At 44.8% G+C, this 21417-nt stretch overlaps 1 protein-coding gene across 6 annotated transcripts in view; it reads left to right on the top strand.

Annotated features, from left to right (window-relative positions):
- Nucleotides 1-21417, top strand: part of SGMS2 (sphingomyelin synthase 2) — a 169642-nt gene that overhangs the window by 143357 nt on the left and 4868 nt on the right. For all 6 annotated transcript variants that reach the window (XM_075349199.1, XM_075349208.1, XM_075349180.1 and 3 more), the window contains one exon: nt 6215-6381. In XM_075349199.1, coding sequence (XP_075205314.1) covers nt 6215-6381 — 167 coding nt within the window. The remainder of the gene's footprint in view (nt 1-6214; nt 6382-21417) is intronic.

The raw sequence follows: 21417 nt of genomic DNA on the forward strand, positions 1-21417 counted from the left end.
GGGGAGGACACCATCATTTTTACCAAAAAGTAATTAAAAAAAACATGTGTCCAAGCTAGATATCGCTCTATCGAGCTATTCTAGGTGTTCATTCTATCTAAATATCTATTCTAGCTATATATCAATTATCCTATCCTATCATATTTTGTTTCGCCTATAGAAAACACATTAACAAAAACACGGCAAAATGCATGTGTTCTCTCATGGTTTTTTTTGGGCCACAAGCGGTGTTTCTGTGACCACAGGATTAAAAGATGCACTCAAGATGCACCTAGATGCAAGATGCACTCAAGCTGCAGCATGCGGACATAGCCTAAGGGTATGTGCCCAAGATCAGGACTCACTGCATCCTGGACGCAGCGGGTCCTGACCTGCGGGTCTGCGAGTCTCCTCCGCAGGAGACCACAGCTGCTCGTACCCACGATCAGGGTTCAGTGCGCTCTGGTCTCTCGCTACGGAGGATGAATGCGAATCCACAGCAAACAATTGACATGCTGCGGCCTGAAAAGCCGCACCACAGGTCAGTGTTTGCTGCTGAAAAAAACAAGCACAGTGGGCCCGAGATTTCTAGAAATCCATCCACTGTGCTTGTACTGTACATCGCAGCATTTTGGACATAGCAAAAACACGCTACATCCAAAACGCTGCAAACACTGATCATGAGCACGCACCCTAAGACTGCAATGTTAACCACTGAATTAAATTGTTATATTTTATTGAAAGCCAATTGCAAAAATTCTTTTTAGGACAAAATACATTTACGTAAAAAAAAAAAATTGGTGGAAAACCCTTATAATTGGTGTTTGTTTGTTTTTTATGATCTATGGACACCAGGTGCTATGTGTCTTCCTTGAAAATCTTTGGCTGCAATGTTGTTTTTTTTTTTTCTCTCATATTTGGGGAATGTTTCCAGTAGGCTTTTTGTTCAGTAAGTGAGTCTCTATGCTATAGTAATATATATATATATATATATATATATATATATATATATATATATATATATATATATATATATATATATATATATATATATATACATATATATATATACCCGCCTTATTCTGTCTGTCTTGCTCCAAAATGACGTCATTACAGTGAGAACCGTCACCACAGCGCGTGCGCTAAAGAGCCTGCGACCAACTGCTCAGCTAAGGCTCCCTGCACACGTAACCAGGGCACACATCGGGTTACTAAGCAAAGCACTTTGCTTAGTTACCCGATATTTACCCTGGCTACGTGTGCAGGGAGCCTAACTGCACAGGCTGAACTACGGGCCGGCAGGACGACGCCCGACACTTCCCCGCTCAGCTGCGCCCCCCCACCCCGCACTCCGCATGTATACACTGAACACACACACACACACACACACACCCACACCTGGATAGTCATCTGTCCCCAGCCATGCAGTCCCAGACGCTGACGTCCTCAGCGCCATGGGCCCGCTCGGCTCCACCCACCCCGCACTCCGCCCCCACACACATTTGCGTTGTGAGGCATCCGTCATGCGTTGTGTGACGCATGTGACGGATGCGTTGCAAATAATGAGCTAATAAAGTAACGCATTCCTGTAAAAGAACGTTTTGCGTTTTTTGGGGCTTTTTTTTTAATGTTTTGCCGGGAAAAGGAGATTTGTGGTCGGGAGGAGAGAGAGGGTAACCGCAAATCCCCTGAGTGACCGCAGTAAGCCGCGCGATCAGCTGTGCCGTCAATCAGGTGACCCGCGGCCACAGCTGCAGTCCTCCACCCGAGAGCTGTGTCCGCGGTTCACCTGAATGAGGGCACAGCTGATCGCGCAGCTCACTACAGTTACTGCGTGGAGCTGATTGAGAGCGGCGGTGTTCTACTGCTGCTCCTGTCAGCGTCACGTAGCAGAGCTGAAAGCGTTGTGGGACCTCTGTGGATTACGACGGACCTGGAGGGGTATTTGGGGGTTTAATAAAGTGGTGAAAGAGGGGTTTTTTTTGTCTTTTATTCCAAATAAAGGATTTTTTCAGGTGTATGTGTTTATTTTCTTTACCTTCCATGATTAAACTGTAAGTTATCTCGGGGACACACCTGCCATGATTAACCTAGGACTTAGTGGCAGCTATGGGCTGCTGCCATTAACTCCTTATTACCTCGATTGCCACCACACCAGGGCAATTCGGGATGAGCCGGGTAGAGTCCCGGGATTGTCGCATCTAATGGATGCGGCAATTCCGGGCGGCTGCTGGCTGATATTGTTATGCTAGGGTGCTCCCCATAACGTGGGGCTCCCCTTCCTGAGATTACCAGCCTTCAGCCGTGTGGCTTTATCTTGGCTGGTATCAAAATTGGGGGGGACCACACGTCGTCTTTTTTTTTTCTTTCTTATTTATTTATTTTACTGCATGATATAGACCCGCCCACTGGTGGCTGTGATTGGTTGCAGTGAGACAGCTGTCACTCAGCGTGGGGGCGGGTCTGACTGTATCCAATCATAGGCGCCGGTGGGCTGGGGAAGCAGGGAATACGAGATTAAATAATGAGCGGCCGGCATTTTCAAAAGAGGAAAAGCCGCCGGAGCTTTGTGACAGCTGTGCAGCGCCGCGCCCATGATTGGTGAGTATGAGAGAGGGGGGGAGAGAGACCAGGAGTGATCGTTCTGCTGGACATGCTGAGCATGCTCAGTAGAACGTGACCGAATTTGTCAGCGGATTCCGCAGCTTAGCGCATAGCAGCGGAATCTGCCACCATAGACAATCATTAGACACCTTGGCGGATTCCAACGGAATCTGTCAATGTGCGTTATTTTAACAACCCAAAAAAACACTACATAACGCAAGTGTCAGCGTCGTCCAGCGGATGCAACGCAGACACTTGCGTTACAGTGCGTTGTCAATACAAGTCTATGGAGAATAGCGCAGTGCTTTAACGAACTGCGCTATTTTCCATAGTGGCGGATTGCGCTCAACGCAATGGTGAAAGCGCCCTTACCCCGCAGGATGGGGGCACATGTCAGGATGGTGGCTGCACCACGATGGGGGCACATACCAGCATTGGGCCACATCACAGCATCAGCATATTTTTACTTAACTTTACACTGTTCATGGCCGCCTTTCATTACAAGCCATGGACATCATTAAACATTAGACTCATTTCTTAAAACTGTTCCTTCTATTGTTTGTCATTTTAAAACCAATAAACAATTATAAGAATACTAAATAATTAAACCTAACCCATCCAGTCCATTCATTACCTTATTATTCAATCTGCTAACCTACATACACATTCTAGACTACCCGATACGTTAGAATCGGGCCACCTTCTAGTGTGTGTGTGTATGTATATGTGTATGTGTGTGTAAATAAATATATATATAATAATGTATGTATGTCCATAAAATATATATATCCATATATATACAGTGCCTACAAGTAGTCTTCAACCCCCTGCAGATTTAGCAGGTTTGATAAGATGCAAATAAGTTAGAGCCTGCAAACTTCAAACAAGAGCAGGATTTATTAACAGATGCATAAATATTACAAACCAACAAGTTATGTTGCTCAGTTAAATTTTAATAAATTTTCAACATAAAAGTGTGGGTCAATTATTATTCAACCCCTAGGTTTAATATTTTGTGGAATAACCCTTGTTTGCAATTACAGCTAATAATCGTCTTTTATAAGACCTGATCAGGCCGGCACAGGTCTCTGGAGTTATCTTGGCCCACTCCTCCGTGCAGATCTTCTCCAAGTTATCTAGGTTCTTTGGGTGTCTCATGTGGACTTTAATCTTGAGCTCCTTCCACAAGTTTTCAATTGGGTTAAGGTCAGGAGACTGACTAGGCCACTGCAACTCCTTGATTTTTTTCCCTCTTGAACCAGGCCTTGGTTTTCTTGGCTGTGTGCTTTGGGTCGTTGTCTTGTTGGAAGATGAAATGACGACCCATCTTAGGCCGTGCTATCCATCTTCCCATGGTTGCGGACCAGATGGCCAGGCCTCTTGGCTGAGAAAGAGCCCCACAGCATGATGCTGCCACCACCATGCTTGACTGTAGGGATGGTATTCTTGGGGTCGTATGCAGTGCCATCCAGTCTCCAAACGTCACGTGTGTGGTTGGCACCAAAGATCTCGATCTTGGTCTCATCAGACCAGAGAACCTTGAACCAGTCTGTCTCAGAGTCCTCCAAGTGATCATGAGCAAACTGTAGACGAGCCTTGACATGACGCTTTGAAAGTAAAGGTACCTTACGGGCTCGTCTGGAACGGAGACCATTGCGGTGGAGTACATTGGTTTCAGTCAATACCATAAGTAATGTCCCCACTGCCATGAGATCCTTCCTTGTTGTCCTTGGGTTAGCCTTGACTCTTCGGACAAGCCTGGCCTCGGCATGGGTGGAAACTTTCAAAGGCTGTCCAGGCCGTGGAAGGCTAACAGTAGTTCCATAAGCCTTCCACTTCCGGATGATGCTCCCAACAGTGGAGACAGGTAGGCCCAACTCCTTGGAAAGGGTTTTGTACCCCTTGCCAGCCTTGTGACCCTCCACGATCTTGTCTCTGATGGCCTTGGAATGCTCCTTTTGTCTTTCCCATGTTGACCAAGTATGAGTGCTGTTCACAAGTTTGGGGAGGGTCTTAATTAGTCAGAAAAGGCTGGAAAAAGAGATAATTAATCCAAACATGTGAAACTCATTGTTCTTTGTACCTGAAATACTTCTTAATACTTTAGGGGAACCAAACAGAATTCTTGTGGTTTGAGGGGTTGAATAATAAATGACCCTCTGAATAAACTTTTCGCAATTTAAAAAAAAAAAAGAAATAACCTTCTTTTTTGCTGCAGTGCATTTCACACATCCAGGCTGATCTACAGTCCAAATGTCACAATGCCAAGTTAATTCCGAATGTGTAAACCTGCTAAATCGGCAGGGGGTTGAATACTACTTGTAGGCACTGTATATATGTATGTATATGTATGTATGTATGTATGTGTGTGTATATATATATATATATATATATATATATATGTATATGTATATGTATGTCCATAAAATATATATATCCAAATGTATTTAATGGACTATGTATAAGAAACTTATGGCGGCAACTTATAGACCAAGATTCAATTGAAACTGTGCGATGTCTCCTACCATCATCCTTTGTGGGAGAGTCAGATGGCCACTATGCACAATTATCGCACGTGCCACAATTGGTGGGCACAGGCACATGGCCTTGAAGGGATTGTCCAGTGTAAAATAAGTTTGCAGTTACTGATTGCAGACATATGAATCCTCCCAGCATACACTGTGCGCTGTGAGAATTGAACTGTTTGAGCCAGGTAACGACAGTCACGTCATCATAAACTTGCGCTTTGCAGATATAAATTTGCGGCACACATTTGACCAACCCCATTCAATAAGGCCCTGCCTATTTTCCAAAAAGATGGCAAAGCTGACCAGAATGAGAGTAACAAGAAGTTGCAAATTTTTGACACATTTCAAGAAATTTGTCATAATTCTGGTGTAAACTGTTTAATAAATCAGCCCTGCCATGTAGACTTCGCTCCTTAGTCCTGCAGAGCCTCTATTCTGTTAGGGAAAGAAGTTCCCAGGTGACCATAGCGTTTGTTCCCTATGATTCAGTCCTACAAGCGTAGGGCTGGTTAAACCAGTTCTTAAGTGCCAGGACCCAGCAAGGAGAATTGCGCTATATATCATGACATAACATGACAATTCTGACTCCTGTCAAACCTGGATTTCTAGTGAAGGTGTGGTATATTGAATGACTGAGCTTGTATTCTACTACTGTATGTATGTACTGTACTGTATGTGTACTGTATGTGCCAGTGAGTATGGATTGTATGCCATTACAATAGAATAATAAACCTGGATCTGAGGGAACGTATTACATGTATACACGGAGGTGAGCTGGTAAAAAGTGTGAAGTAGAGGACAGTAGACACTGCGCATTGCTACATGGGAGAAAACTGTCTTGTGATATTGCATTGTCTCTGCACTACTACTTTGCTGAACACAAGATCTGGGACACTTAGACTGTTCCTTACAGAAAAAAAATATTAATGAGCCTAAGGATTTGACAGTGAGGTAGTCAAGTTCTGAAGCCAATCCACTGGTGTACACAACCTAAACGGTCCAACGGTTTGTCTCTGCATTTGGTAACGTGAATGTGGCACAGACTTGCAGTTGACGTTGCAGCCGTTAGACATGGTGGTTTTCATTGTGATTTCCTTTTACAGATTCCCCTCGTCACTTCTGGTGGTATCACATCTTCTGCTGGCTGCTGAGCGCTTCAGGAGTCATCTGCATTTTAGTAGCACATGAGCACTACACTGTGGATGTGATTGTGGCTTACTTTATAACCACGAGACTCTTCTGGTGGTATCATGCCATGGCTAATGAAAAGGTAAGAAGAATTGTCATATATTTCTACACACTATATATAAATATATATTATGTATAATAATCTCTTCAAAAGGTTCACTTTAACATTTTCTAGATCCCATTTACCTTCAGATTCTGAGAACTATTCCAACCTAGTCTTTGTTCTATTGTTAGCATAAGGTCACACGTTGTCATCTGTCACAATATATTCGTCAGTAGCACACCTAAATGTAGAATTTTTGATTCATGTGAACTGCATATTTTGTAATCCATTCACCTACTATGCAAAAAATGCAGATTACCGGGGCGGACCTTTCACTGGTGCAACCTGTGCAGCCACATGGGGGCCCAAGAGGTAAGGGGGCCCTTTTCCACCTCCAAAGCAGGAGGAATTGTACATGATGAGCTTTTGGGCTCCAAAGGGGCCATTTACTGTTTTTGCACAGGGGCCCTTTTCTGTGTGTGTCTGCCAGTAATAATGATCACATGAGTCTTTCAGTAAGGTTGGAGTCACACTAGCTTATGGCATCCATCCAAAAAACAGATTGGCAGCACTCAGCGGTGAAAGAGAACTTTAATCATGCTTCATGCAGACAGGTGAGACAACGGCAAAAGGGGGAGGTATGCGGGAGGGAGCACGTAGGACGATTGTACCGTTTCGCACCATTAGGGCTGCTTTCACGGGTCCACCTTTCACGGGTCCACATAGAAACATGAGTGTTAGCCTCTTATATAGGGCATATCTAACTTCACGTGTTACAGATAAAAACAATTAAAAACATTCACAGAATAGCAGCACATATAGCTGGCATTGTATTAATTTTGTCATATCTATTACCATAGGTTTATTTTCTAGCGGAAAAGGAAAAAATTATATATAACTACAGTATCTAATTATACAATTTTTGTATAGAAATTCTGAGGAATAACCGCTACTCTAATACCATAATAGGTCAAGACAAAATTGTCCTATCATTCCTCTAAATATTTTAACTGAAGTTATACTGACAGGAATCATAAAAAAATGACTAAGTCATGTTTATCATTAAAGCCGATTGGACCCAGGGCTTTTACTATCCATGAACCATCGTGCCTCTCTTCTTAGAAGATGTTTGCGTATCACCTCCTGCTGGGGATGGGGTAATTTTTTCTAGCCCTGCAAATTGTAGTAGTTTTTGATTGCCATTATGGACCTCAATGCAATAAGCTAATGACCCTCGGCTCAGGCTCTGCTCCGAGCGTGAGCTGAGTGTCATGCATCTTGCAGTCTTGCGATCGGATCACAGCTACGGAAGAAAGAGAGGGATTACTTTTTCCGTCTCCTACATTGTCGGTCTGTGCTGTGACGGGAGTGTACAACAGAGCAAAGGATGGACGAGGCCGAGGGACGATCCAACAGGTTTATTCACAAGAACACTGGAACAGCACACGATAAGTCCACGTAAAACAGATTCGGGGCCCTTCCCGACAATCCTCGGACCGGATAACAAAGCAATCGTCCTTACAGTAGTCCAAAAAGTTCCACACAATCCCACGGGCCGCCACACAGGCCTAGCTCCGTCCGTGTCCACAGCCACCCAGGCTGGGAGCTGCTTCTTCTCTTTAGTTTCAGCTCACTCTGAAGTTACAAAAAGGGAAATGCATTGTCTGTGCTCCTTGACCAGCCCACCATATTTGTTCAGGGGGTAGGGGTCACACATCCCATCATCAATGGTTTGGTCCATCACAGGGCTCCAATATGTCTGCCAGCCACCTTAGATGAAGGGATCCCCTGCTGTGCAGAACAATGACTATTCCTTCACTGGCCAATGCAATTACAGACTAGATACACAACTCTGGATAGAAGACCACAGGCTATTTACATAATCACATTAGATGCCAAGACTACAATTGTATGAGAGAGACACATTGAGACCAGTAGCTCCCCCAAGAAAATACATGAATTACAACTAATACAACCAGGGAAATATACATATCATGACATAGTATCACAGCATATACAGTGAGAGGGTAAATTACATCTTCACAATCCCTCCCCCTCCCAACTTGTGTACGTACTAGGGACCTCTACAGGTCACTGGTTAAGTACACACAGGCAGAGCGTTACTTACATGTGGCTTCATGCAGCCACGAATTGGCATTGTAGCTCTCCCACATCATTGCCCAGGAGAACAGCTGCAGGCAGACCACCCATCACCCCAACCACACATCGCCTGACCCCAAAACCAAAGTTCAGATCCACGGTGGCTGTGGGAATAGTCCTCCATTGTCCACCAGCCAGTTCAATGACAATCCCAGGTCCTCTATGGATTGCCTCAGGCCGAACCACTCGGGGATCAGCCAGTGTGAGGAAAGCACCCGAGTCACAAAATCCAACAAGTCTCTGTCCATCCAGCACAACCAGTGTTTACCTCGATGAGCAGAAGTCGTCATAACTGCGGGTCGCACCCCGTAAACTCCTGGTGGTGCAACATGGGGGGCTGAGTCACTAGGCCAGTCCTCACATAGCGGTGCCACATCTTCCTCCATGGCACTGGGCTGTAAATAATTAACAATCCGATTGGGTGCAGGATCAGTCCTCATTTGAACAGCTGGGCAGGAGACTTGCCGATGCCCTGGCTGTCCACATTGATAGCATCTGAGCTGGGTCTCCCTCCATCCAAGGCGTCCTCTTGGGTAAGGGGTAGGGGAACTTGGAGGCCGGCTCCCACCTGAAGGTGCTGTAGGGGTTTGAGGATGATTCCTCCATGGGCTGGCTGGGCATGAGGCCTGCAAATGCCCGGGATGCCTACAAACATAACACCTGCGCTCTGTTACTTCCTCTCCCCGGCGTATTCCAGAAAGTGCAGTAGAAGCAACTGGAGGCACATTAACACAGGTATCAACATGTGGTGGCTTAGAGGAACGGGGAACAATGGGGACAGAATAACTGGGGGCATCCGGTGTTGTGGAGCTGTTAGGCGTCTCTCCATCCTCCAACAGAACCCTCCACTGAGGCTTGATGGTGAGCACCTCATCAGCGAGAGCAGCAGCTTGTTCCACAGTTGACGGCTTTCTCTCACGCACCCATTCTCTGATTTCCGCTGGGCACCTGGCATAGAACTGCTCTTTCAGGATGACCTGGAGGAAGGTCTCCCAAGTTAAGGCCCCCTCTCCCTCCAGCCAGCGATGGCATACTTGTTTCAGTCTGTGGGCAAACATCTTGAAAGACACTTCTCCATCACAGGCTAATGTACGGAACTTAGTCCTATAAGTATCTGGGGTCACAGCATAATGTTCCAGAATGGTCTGTTTTATCTCCCCATACTCACAATTCCACTCAGGGTCCATAGCTCTATAGGCGTCGGCAGCTCCACCCTCCAAGAGGCCCACCAAGTGTCTGACTCGCTCTCTCTCTGGGACTTCCATTAATCGGCACTGATGCTCAAAGTCCTGGAAGAAGCCCTCAATGTCACCTGCAGCTTCATTAAATGGCTTAAAGTCCTTGCGGGACACTCTGGAGAATTCCCTCATAGTGGGTGCTGTGGTTACAGTTTGTCTGGAGCCTCTAGTTGCTTCCACAGCAAATCTCCTCTCCAGCAATGCTGCCCTCTCTTGAGCTCTGCGTATAGCCTCCCTCTTATCTTCTATGGTGGCCTCATCTCCAAGCAGTGCCATCTCCTCCTTATACCACACAACCCATTGACTTTTTTGGGTATTTACCTCCAGCTCCCGTCTTTCTTCCGTTTGCTGTGAGGATCCTTCCTCCACGTCATTTTGCGAGCAGACTCCGTCTAGCGCCTCAATCAGCTGCTCCTTGGAGAGTCCTTTGAAACGAACTCCTACTTCACGGGCCTTTGATTGCAGGCTCCCCAAAGTCCAGGTCTTGTACTCTGCAGTGCTGGTTCCTGATGTTGAGCCATTGTCCTCCATTCCTTCTGCTCTGATCCCAGCGCTGCCAACCAGTTTGTGACGGGAGTGTACAACAGAGCAAAGGATGGACGAGGCCGAGGGACGATCCAACAGGTTTATTCACAAGAACACTGGAACAGCACACGATAAGTCCACGTAAAACAGATTCGGGGGCCCTTCCCGACAATCCTCGGACCGGATAACAAAGCAATCGTCCTTACAGTAGTCCAAAGAGTTCCACACAATCCCACGGGCCGCCACACAGGCCTAGCTCCGTCCGTGTCCACAGCCACCCAGGCTGGAGCTCCTTCCTCTCTTTAGTTTCAGCTCACTCTGAAGTTACAAAAAGGGAAATTCATTGTCTGTGCTCCTTGACCAGCCCACCATGTTTGTTCAGGGGGTGGGGGTCACACATCCTATCATCAATGGTTTGGTCCATCACAGGGCTCCGATATGTCTTCCAGCCACAGTAGATGAAGGGATCCTCTGCTGTGCAGCACAATGACTATTCCTTCACTGGCCAATGCAATTACAGCCTAGATACACAACTCTGGATAGAAGAAGACAGGCTATTTACATAATCACATTAGATGCCAAGACTACAATTGTATGAGAGAGACACATTGAGACCAGTAGCTCCCCCAAGAAAATACATGAATTACAACTAATACAACCAGGGAAATATACATATCATGACATAGTATCACAGCATATACAGTGAGAGGGTAAATTACATCTTCACAATCATAATTGTATATTGCGCTGCACTTGGATGACATCCGACTGCAGTCCAATTTTTCACTCTCACCCATAGACTTGTATGGGTGCGAGTGGAGTGATGAGAGACTCGCAGACATTCGCGTCATGCTGCAATTTTTTTCCTCAGTCCAATTAGGGCTGAGGAAAAACTCGCATATATTAGCTGCAGCATTGTCTTACATGAGACAGAGTGCAATGCCAGATTTTCTCACACTGCACTCGTGTGAGTCATACGCAAGTGTGACTGTCCTAATGCCCATTATTCAGAAGTCTCACATTAGCGCAATATCTATTTTTTTTATTTGTTTTTGGATTTTTTTGTTTTGCTTTTATACATGTTTTTTTTCGATGTGCTGCTGATGGGTGGAGGTCCTGAGGTCCCCACTGGTTTGCTTAAAAACCAGTCTGAAGTGTGTTGCTGAAGAGGTTGAAGTGCTTAGCTCCGGTATGGTTCTCTGCCTTCTCAGCATAAAGACGCCCATTCATTAGACTGAGTTTCCCACAAGTAAAGTTAATTTTAATCAATAGATCTTGGAAAAAATGTTCTTGTGCTGAGATAATCTTATGTGTCCCTGCTATGTACTGTGTAATGGCCGTGTCTGACCATACAGGGACATGGTCTGATCATACCACAGCTCCTGGGCAGGGGAGGAAGTGAAGGCGCATAAAGACATTACATCATGGGATTATAAATAATTATTTTTTTGAGGTAAAACACTGTTTAAACAAACAGGCAGAGAAATGTTTTACCTCACATAAAGAATCCGCTATGATCCTGTGCTGTGCTATCTGTATACTCCTTTGCATCCTCCTTTACCCAGGAGCTGAGAGATGATCAGACCATGTTCCTGTACGGTCAGACACGGCCTTTAAACAGTACACAGCAGGAACACATATATAAGATTACCTTATCACAGGAACATTTTATATAACATACAATTGTGGAATTTTTTATTATTCCAAGATCTATTAATTAAAATGAACTTTAAAGGGAACCTGTCACCATATTTGGTGGCTATAAGCGGAGTTCACCACCAGTGGGCTCTTACAGTGCCTACAAGTAGTATTCAACCCCCTGCAGATTTAGCAGGTTTGATAAGATGCAAATAGGTTAGAGCCTGCAAACTTCAAACAAGAGCAGGATTTATTAACAGATGCATAAATCTTACAAACCAACAAGTTATGTTGCTCAGTTAAATTTTAATACATTTTCAACATAAAAGTGGGGGTCAATTATTATTCAACCCCTAGGTTTAATATTTTGTGGAATAACCCTTGTTTGCAATTACAGCTAATAATCGTCTTTTATAAGACCTGATCAAGCCGGCACAGGTCTCTGGAGTTATCTTGGCCCACTCCTCCATGCAGATCTTCTCCAAGTTATCTAGGTTCTTTGGGTGTCTCATGTGGACTTTAATCTTGAGCTCCTTCCACAAGTTTTCAATTGGGTTAAGGTCAGGAGACTGACTAGGCCACTGCAACACCTTGATTTTTTCCCTCTTGAACCAGGCCTTGGTTTTCTTGGCTGTGTGCTTTAGGTCGTTGTCTTGTTGGAAGATGAAATGACGACCCATCTTAAGATCCTTGATGGAGGAGCAGAGGTTCTTGGCCAAAATCTCCAGGTAGGCCGTGCTATCCATCTTCCCATGGATGCGGACCAGATGGCCAGGCCCCTTGGCTGAGAAACAGCCCCACAGCATGATGCTGCCACCACCATGCTTGACTGTAGGGATGGTATTCTTAGGGTCGTATGCAGTGCCATCCAGTCTCCAAACGTCACGTGTGTGGTTGGCACCAAAGATCTCGATCTTGGTCCCCTCAGACCAGAGAACCTTGAACCAGTCTGTCTCAGAGTCCTCCAAGTGATCATGAGCAAACTGTAGACGAGCCTTGACATGACGCTTTGAAAGTAAAGGTACCTTACGGGCTCGTCTGGAACGGAGACCATTGCGGTGGAGTATGTTACTTATGGTATTGACTGAAACCAATGTCCCCACTGCCATGAGATCTTCCCGGAGCTCCTTCCTTGTTGTCCTTGGGTTAGCCTTGACTCTTCAGACAAGCCTGGCCTCGGCACGGGTGGAAACTTTCAAAGGCTGTCCAGGCCGTGGAAGGCTAACAGTAGTTCCATAAGCCTTCCACTTCCGGATGATGCTCCCAACAGTGGAGACAGGTAGGCCCAACTATTTGGAAAGGGTTTTGTACCCCTTGCCAGCCTTGTGACCCTCCACGATCTTGTCTCTGATGGCCTTGGAATGCTCCTTTGTCTTTCCCATGTTGACCAAGTATGAGTGCTGTTCACAAGTTTGGGGAGGGTCTTAATTAGTCAGAAAAGGCTGGAAAAAGAGATAATTAATCCAAACATGTGAAGCTCATTGTTCTTTGTGCCTGAAATACTTCTTAATACTTTAGGGGAACCAAACAGAATTCTGGTGGATTGAGGGGTTGAATAATAAATGACCCTCTGAATAAACTTTTCACAATTTTTAAAAAAAAAAGAAATAACATTCTTTTTTGCTGCAGTGCATTTCACACTTCCAGGCTGATCTACAGTCCAAATGTCACAATGCCAAGTTAATTCCGAATGTGTAAACCTGCTAAATCTGCAGGGGGTTGAATACTACTTGTAGGCACTGTATATACAGCATTATAATATGCTGTGTATATATAAGAGCCCAGGCAGCTGCGTAGAACATAAAAGTCACTTTATAATACTCACCTACGGGGCGGTGCAGTGCAGACTGGTGAGATGGGTGTCTCCAATCTCTGGTGCCTCCTCTTTTGGCCATCTTTGTCCTCCTTCTTCTGAAGCCTTGGTGCATGACGCGGTTGTTGCCGCAGTTTATAGTTGCCAAATCTGGTGACAGGTTCCCTTTTTAAAATTAATTTTTGTTCTTTGGAAAACTCCTTCATGATCTATGACGTACCAGTACGTCATGGGTCATGTCTGTCCTTTTTAATGTGGGCTCGTGCGGTGAGCCTGCACGTTTCCCCACATGTCGGCTAATCTGATCAGCTGACCTGTGCAGCTAAGAGGCGCTGAGATCCACTCGTGCCTGTTAACTAGTTAAATCCCACAGTCAGTCTATGACAGCGGGACTTAACACACGTCAGCGGGGTGCGCTCCGCCATTGATAGGCCTGTGACGTGAGAACCGGGGGTCTGCTAATGATCCCCGTCACTGTCATGAAGTAGTTTCTATGAGCGGCAATATTCACTGGAAATTAGCATTTTTGCTCTACACAGTGATGCTGAAGCACTGATGTGTACAGCACAAACAATCAGGACTGTCAGCTTCAAGTACCCCCAGGGGACTAGTAAAAACAAAGTTTAAAAAAGTTTTTAAAACTATGAAAAAATGTAAAAATAAATCACAAGTTGAAATCGCTCCCCCGCCCCCCCCCCTTGCCCAATTGAAAATAAATGAAAATATACATGTACTTGGTATTGCAACATTCAGAAATGCCCTATTTATCAAAATATAAAATAAATTAATCTGATCAGTAAAGCGGTAACAAGAGGGAAAAATAATCAACACGCCAGTATTAAGTTTTTTTTTGTTGTCGCAATATTGCAATGAAATGCAATAACATGCGATCAAAACATCACATCTACCCAATCATGGGATAATTAAAAACGCCAGCTCAGGATGCAAAAAATAAGCCATTATTGAGACCCAGATCACGAAAAATGAGAACACTTCTGGTCTCGGAAAATGGCGACAAAAGCGCAATTTTTTATTTATTTTTTTTCACCACTTAAGAAAAAACTATACATGTTTGGTGTCTACGAACTCGTAATGACCTGGGGAATCATAATGACAGGTCACTTTTACCATATAGTGAACATAGTAAATAAAACCCTCGTGGAACTGTATTTTTTTTTTATTTGCAATTTCACCCCATTTGGATTTTTGTTATTCCCGTTTTTCAGTAAAATGAACAAATCTTCTCTCAAAAAATCAAATCCTCTTACAGCTATATTGACGGAAAAATAAAAGTTATGGTTCTTGGAAGAAGGGGAAGAAAAAAACAAACTGAAAACCGCCAAGTGGTGAAGAATTTAAGAATGGCATTTTGTGTGACAGTCTCAATAAATAGAATGCGCCAAGTTCATGAGCCTCTTACTGAATTTTGCGCATCTTATAGTGTTTGTATAGCTCCGACAGAAATGTTACTCTGACCAGGAACATTTGAGGTGTATTTTATTCCACTTTGGTGGCTTAAATTATGATGAATTTGTCAGGTGGCCTTGCCCTCGTCCCATCTCAGTTCTGACAACTTTTCAAAAATTTGGTGGAGTCGGCTGTAAAAATTGGCAAAAGTTGCTACAATTTTGTGCCCTTTTGAACTGCCAAAGAAAGAAAGAAATAACTTAAGGAATTTTACATCAGAATTTCTATTTATTGCCATAGTTATTTTTTTTTACGATATATTTTCCAGAATATCCATAGATTATCTGAGTCCATTTGCATCTCTGTGTACTGCGTGCAGGAGATGAGCTCTTCAGCCTCCTGAGGAGTGTATTTTAAAGCTGTTTTGTAAGTCATTAGTAAGGGTCTCAGGACTGACACCTATGATCATCAGCACATGTCAGGAAAGGTGTATTAGACCCCAAAAAATAATAAATACACTTAAACTGAATTTCAGGCTCGCTACCTCCAGAAATCTTTGTGTTGATGATATTTAAAATCCATGCTGACTATGTGAACATACCTAAGTACGAGCTATTAAAGGCCGCTTTCACAGTGTTCCTCTCCCTGTTCAGTGGTCCTGTTGGGGCTTCTGTCTGAACCCTCCACAAAACGGGACTCTGATGTATGCACTGACGGGGCCACAGGCTATAATGGTGCAGGAGGAGTCACTATGTGCTCTGTCGTGCACCATTTTCAGACGTATACGCTTACTGAAGGTGGGCTTGAAGATGTAGCAGACTACAACTGGGTGTCTGCCTCCAGTAAGTGTATACCTCTGAAAATGGTGCACGACAGAGCACATAGTGACTCCTTCTGCACCATTATAGCCTGTGGCCCCGTCAGTGCATACATCAGAGTTTTGCCTGGGATTTGGACAGAAGTATTAAGCAACTTTCTGCAGTTTGATGATGAAGTTTTTGGATGCCTACTTTACAATGAGAAACAAGCAGTCACATGTAAATTATACAGCACCGTAAAATGTGTAGTTTTTTCACATTGTAATTGGTTGTATGGCACTTTACCGCACAGATGAACTCAGACCTTTTTAATGTTACAGATTTTCTGCAGAATTTTTGTACTTATTGGGTAAATTAAGTTAAAATGCATTTTTTTTCATTCGGTTTTTGAGTGCTTTTTCTTTATTTTTTTCTGCATGCATTTTTATTGTGTTTTGGATGTTTTTGTCTTTTTTGATATGTCAGGTTTTAAACAAAGCTGCTTTGATGTTAATACTTCCTGGTTTGGCTTTTTGGCTTTGGTAAAACGTTATTAATACAGTCGTGTGTGGATTACATGCAGAGCAAACGCACTAAAAATGCTGCTTTTTTTTTTTTTTTTTTTTTTTTTTTTTTTTTTGACATGTCGATTTTCCGCATCAATGCAATCTGCGCATAAATTTCGGTGTGCCCACAAAACATTTTGACATGTTGCAGATTATATACACGCACCGCAGGTCCGTTTCAGTTTACGCAGCTTAAAAAAGCAGAATGGACATGAGATCCACTGACCTCCACTCTGCTGGATCATACGCTGCGTTTTTAGCAAAGAGAAAATATACTTCAGAACGCCGTTTTGCACATACGTGTTGTATCATCTTTCTCACAGATACAGAATATGTCCATTATAACCTATGGTGCTGCTCATGTCTGTGTTTTTGCTCAGACTGTGTGTCCATATGAACCACAAGAAGACATGTCCATTTTTTTCCGGCAGGACAGATGACAAAGAACAATTTGAGTCTATAGGTCCATAAAAAACACACATAGCACACGGATGATATCTGTGCTATTGTGTGCTGTACGTATTTTACATTGCAAAGTATAGGAGTAGCTGTGTAATTGATTACTGTATGTGGCCATCTGTGAAGAACACTGATGTTGAAAACTGCCAATTGTCACAGAAATCAATATACAAAAAACGAAAAAATGGGTACAATGTGCAAGACTGCTGATAAGTCTTGTACATTGTTCACTATATTTATATAGCAGTCACGTCTGCCTTATCCCTGTATACAGATTGTATTCCCTCTTTTCTTCTCTATTTTTGCTCCTGATTAGAGATGAGCGGACCCAAACAGTAAAGTTAGGTGTTCGTACCGAGCACAGACTTTACAAAGAAATCAGTGTTTGGGTGCTTTTACATATGCTAATTTCTCTCGCGAGCATCGCTGTGCTCGGGTACGCTCAGTGCTCAGCCCAGTGTGTGCCGCTTGCAGTGTTTGAACGACTTTCTCTGGGTTATCGAATGTATCGAAACAAAAAAGGAAAAACCCCACCACCCTCCTCTGGAAGTGATCTGTTTATGGCTGGAAGCTTGTGGGTGGAGACCTGAACTGCCCAATCAGTGACTTCCATTGGGGTTCAGGTCAAGCCCAGAACAGAGAAACCGAACTTCTACGGGTTCGCTCATCTCTAGTCCTGATCTCACTTAGTGTTTCTGACTAGTGTTGAGCGAGTATGCTTGTCACTACTCGGTACTCGCACGAGTATCACTGTACTCGGGCTACTCGGCGGGTACCGAGTAATTTCGCGATACTCTTGCTGTACTCGTGGTCTTCATGTTGGCGCTCTTTTTAGAGCCAGCCCTTATGCTGGGATTGGCTGGCAGACCACTGCAATGCCACAGCCCTGTTACTTGTGGAATTGCAGTGATTGGCCGGCCCTCACAGCATGACCGTGCCTTTAGCCCGACACTTCCCCGCTCGGCTACGGCCCCTCCCGCACTCCACTCCGCGTGTATATATATATGCACGCTTACACACACACGCACGTTTTTTTTTTTAATTTACAGTTTTATGGTTTCTACATGCTGCCGGGGGTCATTTCACAAAAATACTCGGGTCTCCCATAGGATAACATTGGGATCGGTGCTCGGGCCGAGTACACGAGTATCTTGGGATGCTCGGCCTGAGCCTCGAGCACCCGAGCTTTTTAGTACTCGCTCATCACTATTTCTGACTTCTACATAGGTTTTTGATATTGTAGCCTCGTGTCTTTATACATTGGTCAATTAAATCCTGCTTTTACCATTGCCAGTAGTCTTGCACCTTGTTGCTGTGTTTTCTTATTTTAACCATTTTACCCTATGTAACAAGGATCCAGCTGTGAATACTACTAGAGCTCTTGAATGAAAGCAATGCATTTTTTTAATTCAGACATAAACAGAGTATTACATACATTTTCAATACACAATACTTCATTGGGGTTGTCCTCTTCCAGTAAATGTTTGTACTCTACTCCCTTGTATAAACCGCAACTCCCGGTACCCGATACTGGCTGCAGCGCTGACGTTGACTGTGCCGTAGCCATCTCAGCGGCTCTGTGTGGGGTGATCCATTTACACTGGAAGAGACGCTGAAGTTATTGATTGCCTCTCGTGCTGTTGATGTGACGTTAGGGCTGCAGCCATTGCCAGACACCAGGAGCAGCACAGGCTCCGCAGTAGACCCAGGGAAGGCGAGTACAGCACAGTGTTTTGTTGTGTTTTGTTTTTATGGCAAAAAAAATTTCTCTACAGGCAAAGGGACAACAGCTTTTAAGCTTTATTTTTATAAAACTGTTAATCCTTTAAATTAATACCCAGTTTTTATCAGTCACTGAGTGTTCTTTACAGTATTGTTCCTGCCTAGGCCAGACCAAACTAAGTAAGTTTCCTTCGCTAGAACCAGATGCGTTTTATTTAAAGGAGTTGTCCGACATTAGCTTACCAAACAATTTTGAGTTTCTGTGCTGCATTGTCATATAAAACACCCCTACATTGTTATTTATTGTTTTCTAACTTTTGTTCCTCTTGAATTATTCCTTTATTCTCTGCAGCTCCTTATTTACATTCAGCTCCAGCTAACTGACCACTTCCTGTGCTAAATCTGCCAGTCAGAGCTGGCACCGCCCGGCCTCAGTGTCCAGCCTTGCCCCCTGCCCGCCCCCTGCACACACATTCGCTGTCAGTATGCTGCCCCAGCACCTGACCTGTTATCACTCTAGCAATGGAAATAACAGCCCCACATCGGGCTCTGCACTGCACACACACACATCGGCTCTGCGCCCCCCACACACATCGGGCTCTGCAACACCCCCCCTCACACACACACACGGCGCTCTGTACCGACACCTACCCCCATAGGGAACACATGTAGGCTATATTCACATGACCGTTCCGTTTTTGCGGTCCGCAAAAAAATCATCCGTTTTTTTAACGGATGCATCTGTCATCCGTGTGCCTTACATTTTTTTTGCTGACCGCAAAAAACGGAAGCAGCAAGATAGATAAATAGATGAGTAGATATAGAGATGGATAGATAGATAGAGACAGAGAGATAGACGAATTAATGGGATAGATAGGTAGGTAGATAGATAGCTAGATAATGGATAGATAGATGAGAAAGACATGTATAATGTCCCACCTCCCTGCATATTCTAAGCTGGCACCCTTTAGTGACTTTCATGTGGCACTAAAGGCTGCTTAGCCTTGTATTTAGCCAAAAAATAAATAATTAAAAAAAAAACGACGTAGGGTCCCCCCTATCTTTTGTAACCAGCTAGGGTAAAGCAGACGGCTGCAGCCTACAAACCACAGCTGGCAGCTTCACCTTGGCTGGTAATCCAAAACAGAGGTCACCTCACGCTGTTATTTTAAGTTATATAAATAATTTAAAACAAAAAACGTGGGGTCCCCCCCAAATTGGATCACCAGCCAAGGTAAAGCGGACAGCTGTGGTCTGGTTCTCAGACTAGGGAGGTTCACTGTTATTGGACACTCCCCAGCCTAAAAATAGCAGGCTACAGCCGCCCCAGAAGTGACGCATCCATTAGATACGCCAATCCTGGCGCTTCGCTCCAACTCATCCCGTTGCCCTGCTGCAGTGGCAAACAGGGTAATATACGGGTTTGATGCCAGATGTGTAATGTCACCTAGCATCAAGCCCAGCAGTTGGTGATGTTACGCGTCTATCAGATACCCGACATCACCAACCCAGTCAGTAATAAATAAAACTTTTTTTGTCTTTTTTTTTTTATTTGAAAAAACACTCCCCAAAACATTCCCTCTTTCACCAATTTATTGATAAGAACAATAAAATCGGGGTCCGGCGTAATCCAATAAGGGGGTCCCACGACAATCCATACCATAGTCAATGTCCCAGTCAATGAAGAACAGAATGTTCCCCATTGTCTGGGAGACCAGTGCAGTGACCTGAGCTAACATCAATAGGTCAGCCCAGGTCACTGCAGGGGATGACGAGCGGTGCTGTCAGGAGGTTAAATGAGATCATAACCTGCAGTGACTATCTCCTGCTCTACTGACGTCAGCGCCGTCACTGACTTCTATGCCCACCTCGTTCTCCGCAGTATCACGAGAGCCCGTGACGTCACCGCTAGTGACAGTCTCGGGCCGCCCGCGAGACGTGACATGAGAACGCGGCGGGCATAGAAGGCAGTGACAGCGGCAGAGGAGGAGATCGTCACAGGAGGTAATGATCTCATCTAACCACCTGCCAGCAGCGCTCGTCATCCCCGCGGCTGCACGCACTGTGAGAAGCTGCTGATACACTGCAGTGCGAGCAGCCGCGCGGCTGGCAGGGAGCACAGACTGCACGGGCACTCCTGCTATCCTAAGCACTGTAAGCAGGGGGCCCGGTGCTGGCAGTGACACCGTGGGCTAGGAGAGTACGGGGTGCGGGGGGATGTGTGGGAGGGTGCAGGGAAGGGAGCGGGGACTCCACGCACTGTACCCGCCCAGCAGGGTGGCAACAAGCTGTTCCCAGATTTGCATGTCAACATGGTCCTGCCCATATTGACATGAAATGACCGGAAGCAGCAAAATCGCGGCAGGAGTGGTCACATGAGCGCTCTGAGCCAGGGAAGAGGGGCTGACGGCAGGGCACGTAAGTGGTCACTATCTACTTACCTGCCCCAATGTAGCCCAATAGGGTAATAATAAAAAAAAGTCAAAATAAGCCGGATAACCCCTTTAACTATTGACTGCATCATTAAGCTTTTTTCCATGCAGGAAATGCACAGTGACATGCCAACTCTTAGTCCAGCATAGTGGGTCTGTCATTAGGTCTGGCATACTGTGCCCCTTGGTTAGGGCGACCACACTGTATGGCGAGCATCTTGGTTTCATCTACAGAGGCCGTCTCATACAACCGATAGTGCTCCACTTGCTGTGCCATTATTTCTTTTGGCAGTTTCTTGACGCTGCTTTAGTCTCATG

Source organism: Anomaloglossus baeobatrachus, chromosome 1 (genome assembly GCF_048569485.1).
Source record: "Anomaloglossus baeobatrachus isolate aAnoBae1 chromosome 1, aAnoBae1.hap1, whole genome shotgun sequence".
NCBI lineage: Eukaryota > Metazoa > Chordata > Amphibia > Anura > Aromobatidae > Anomaloglossus > Anomaloglossus baeobatrachus.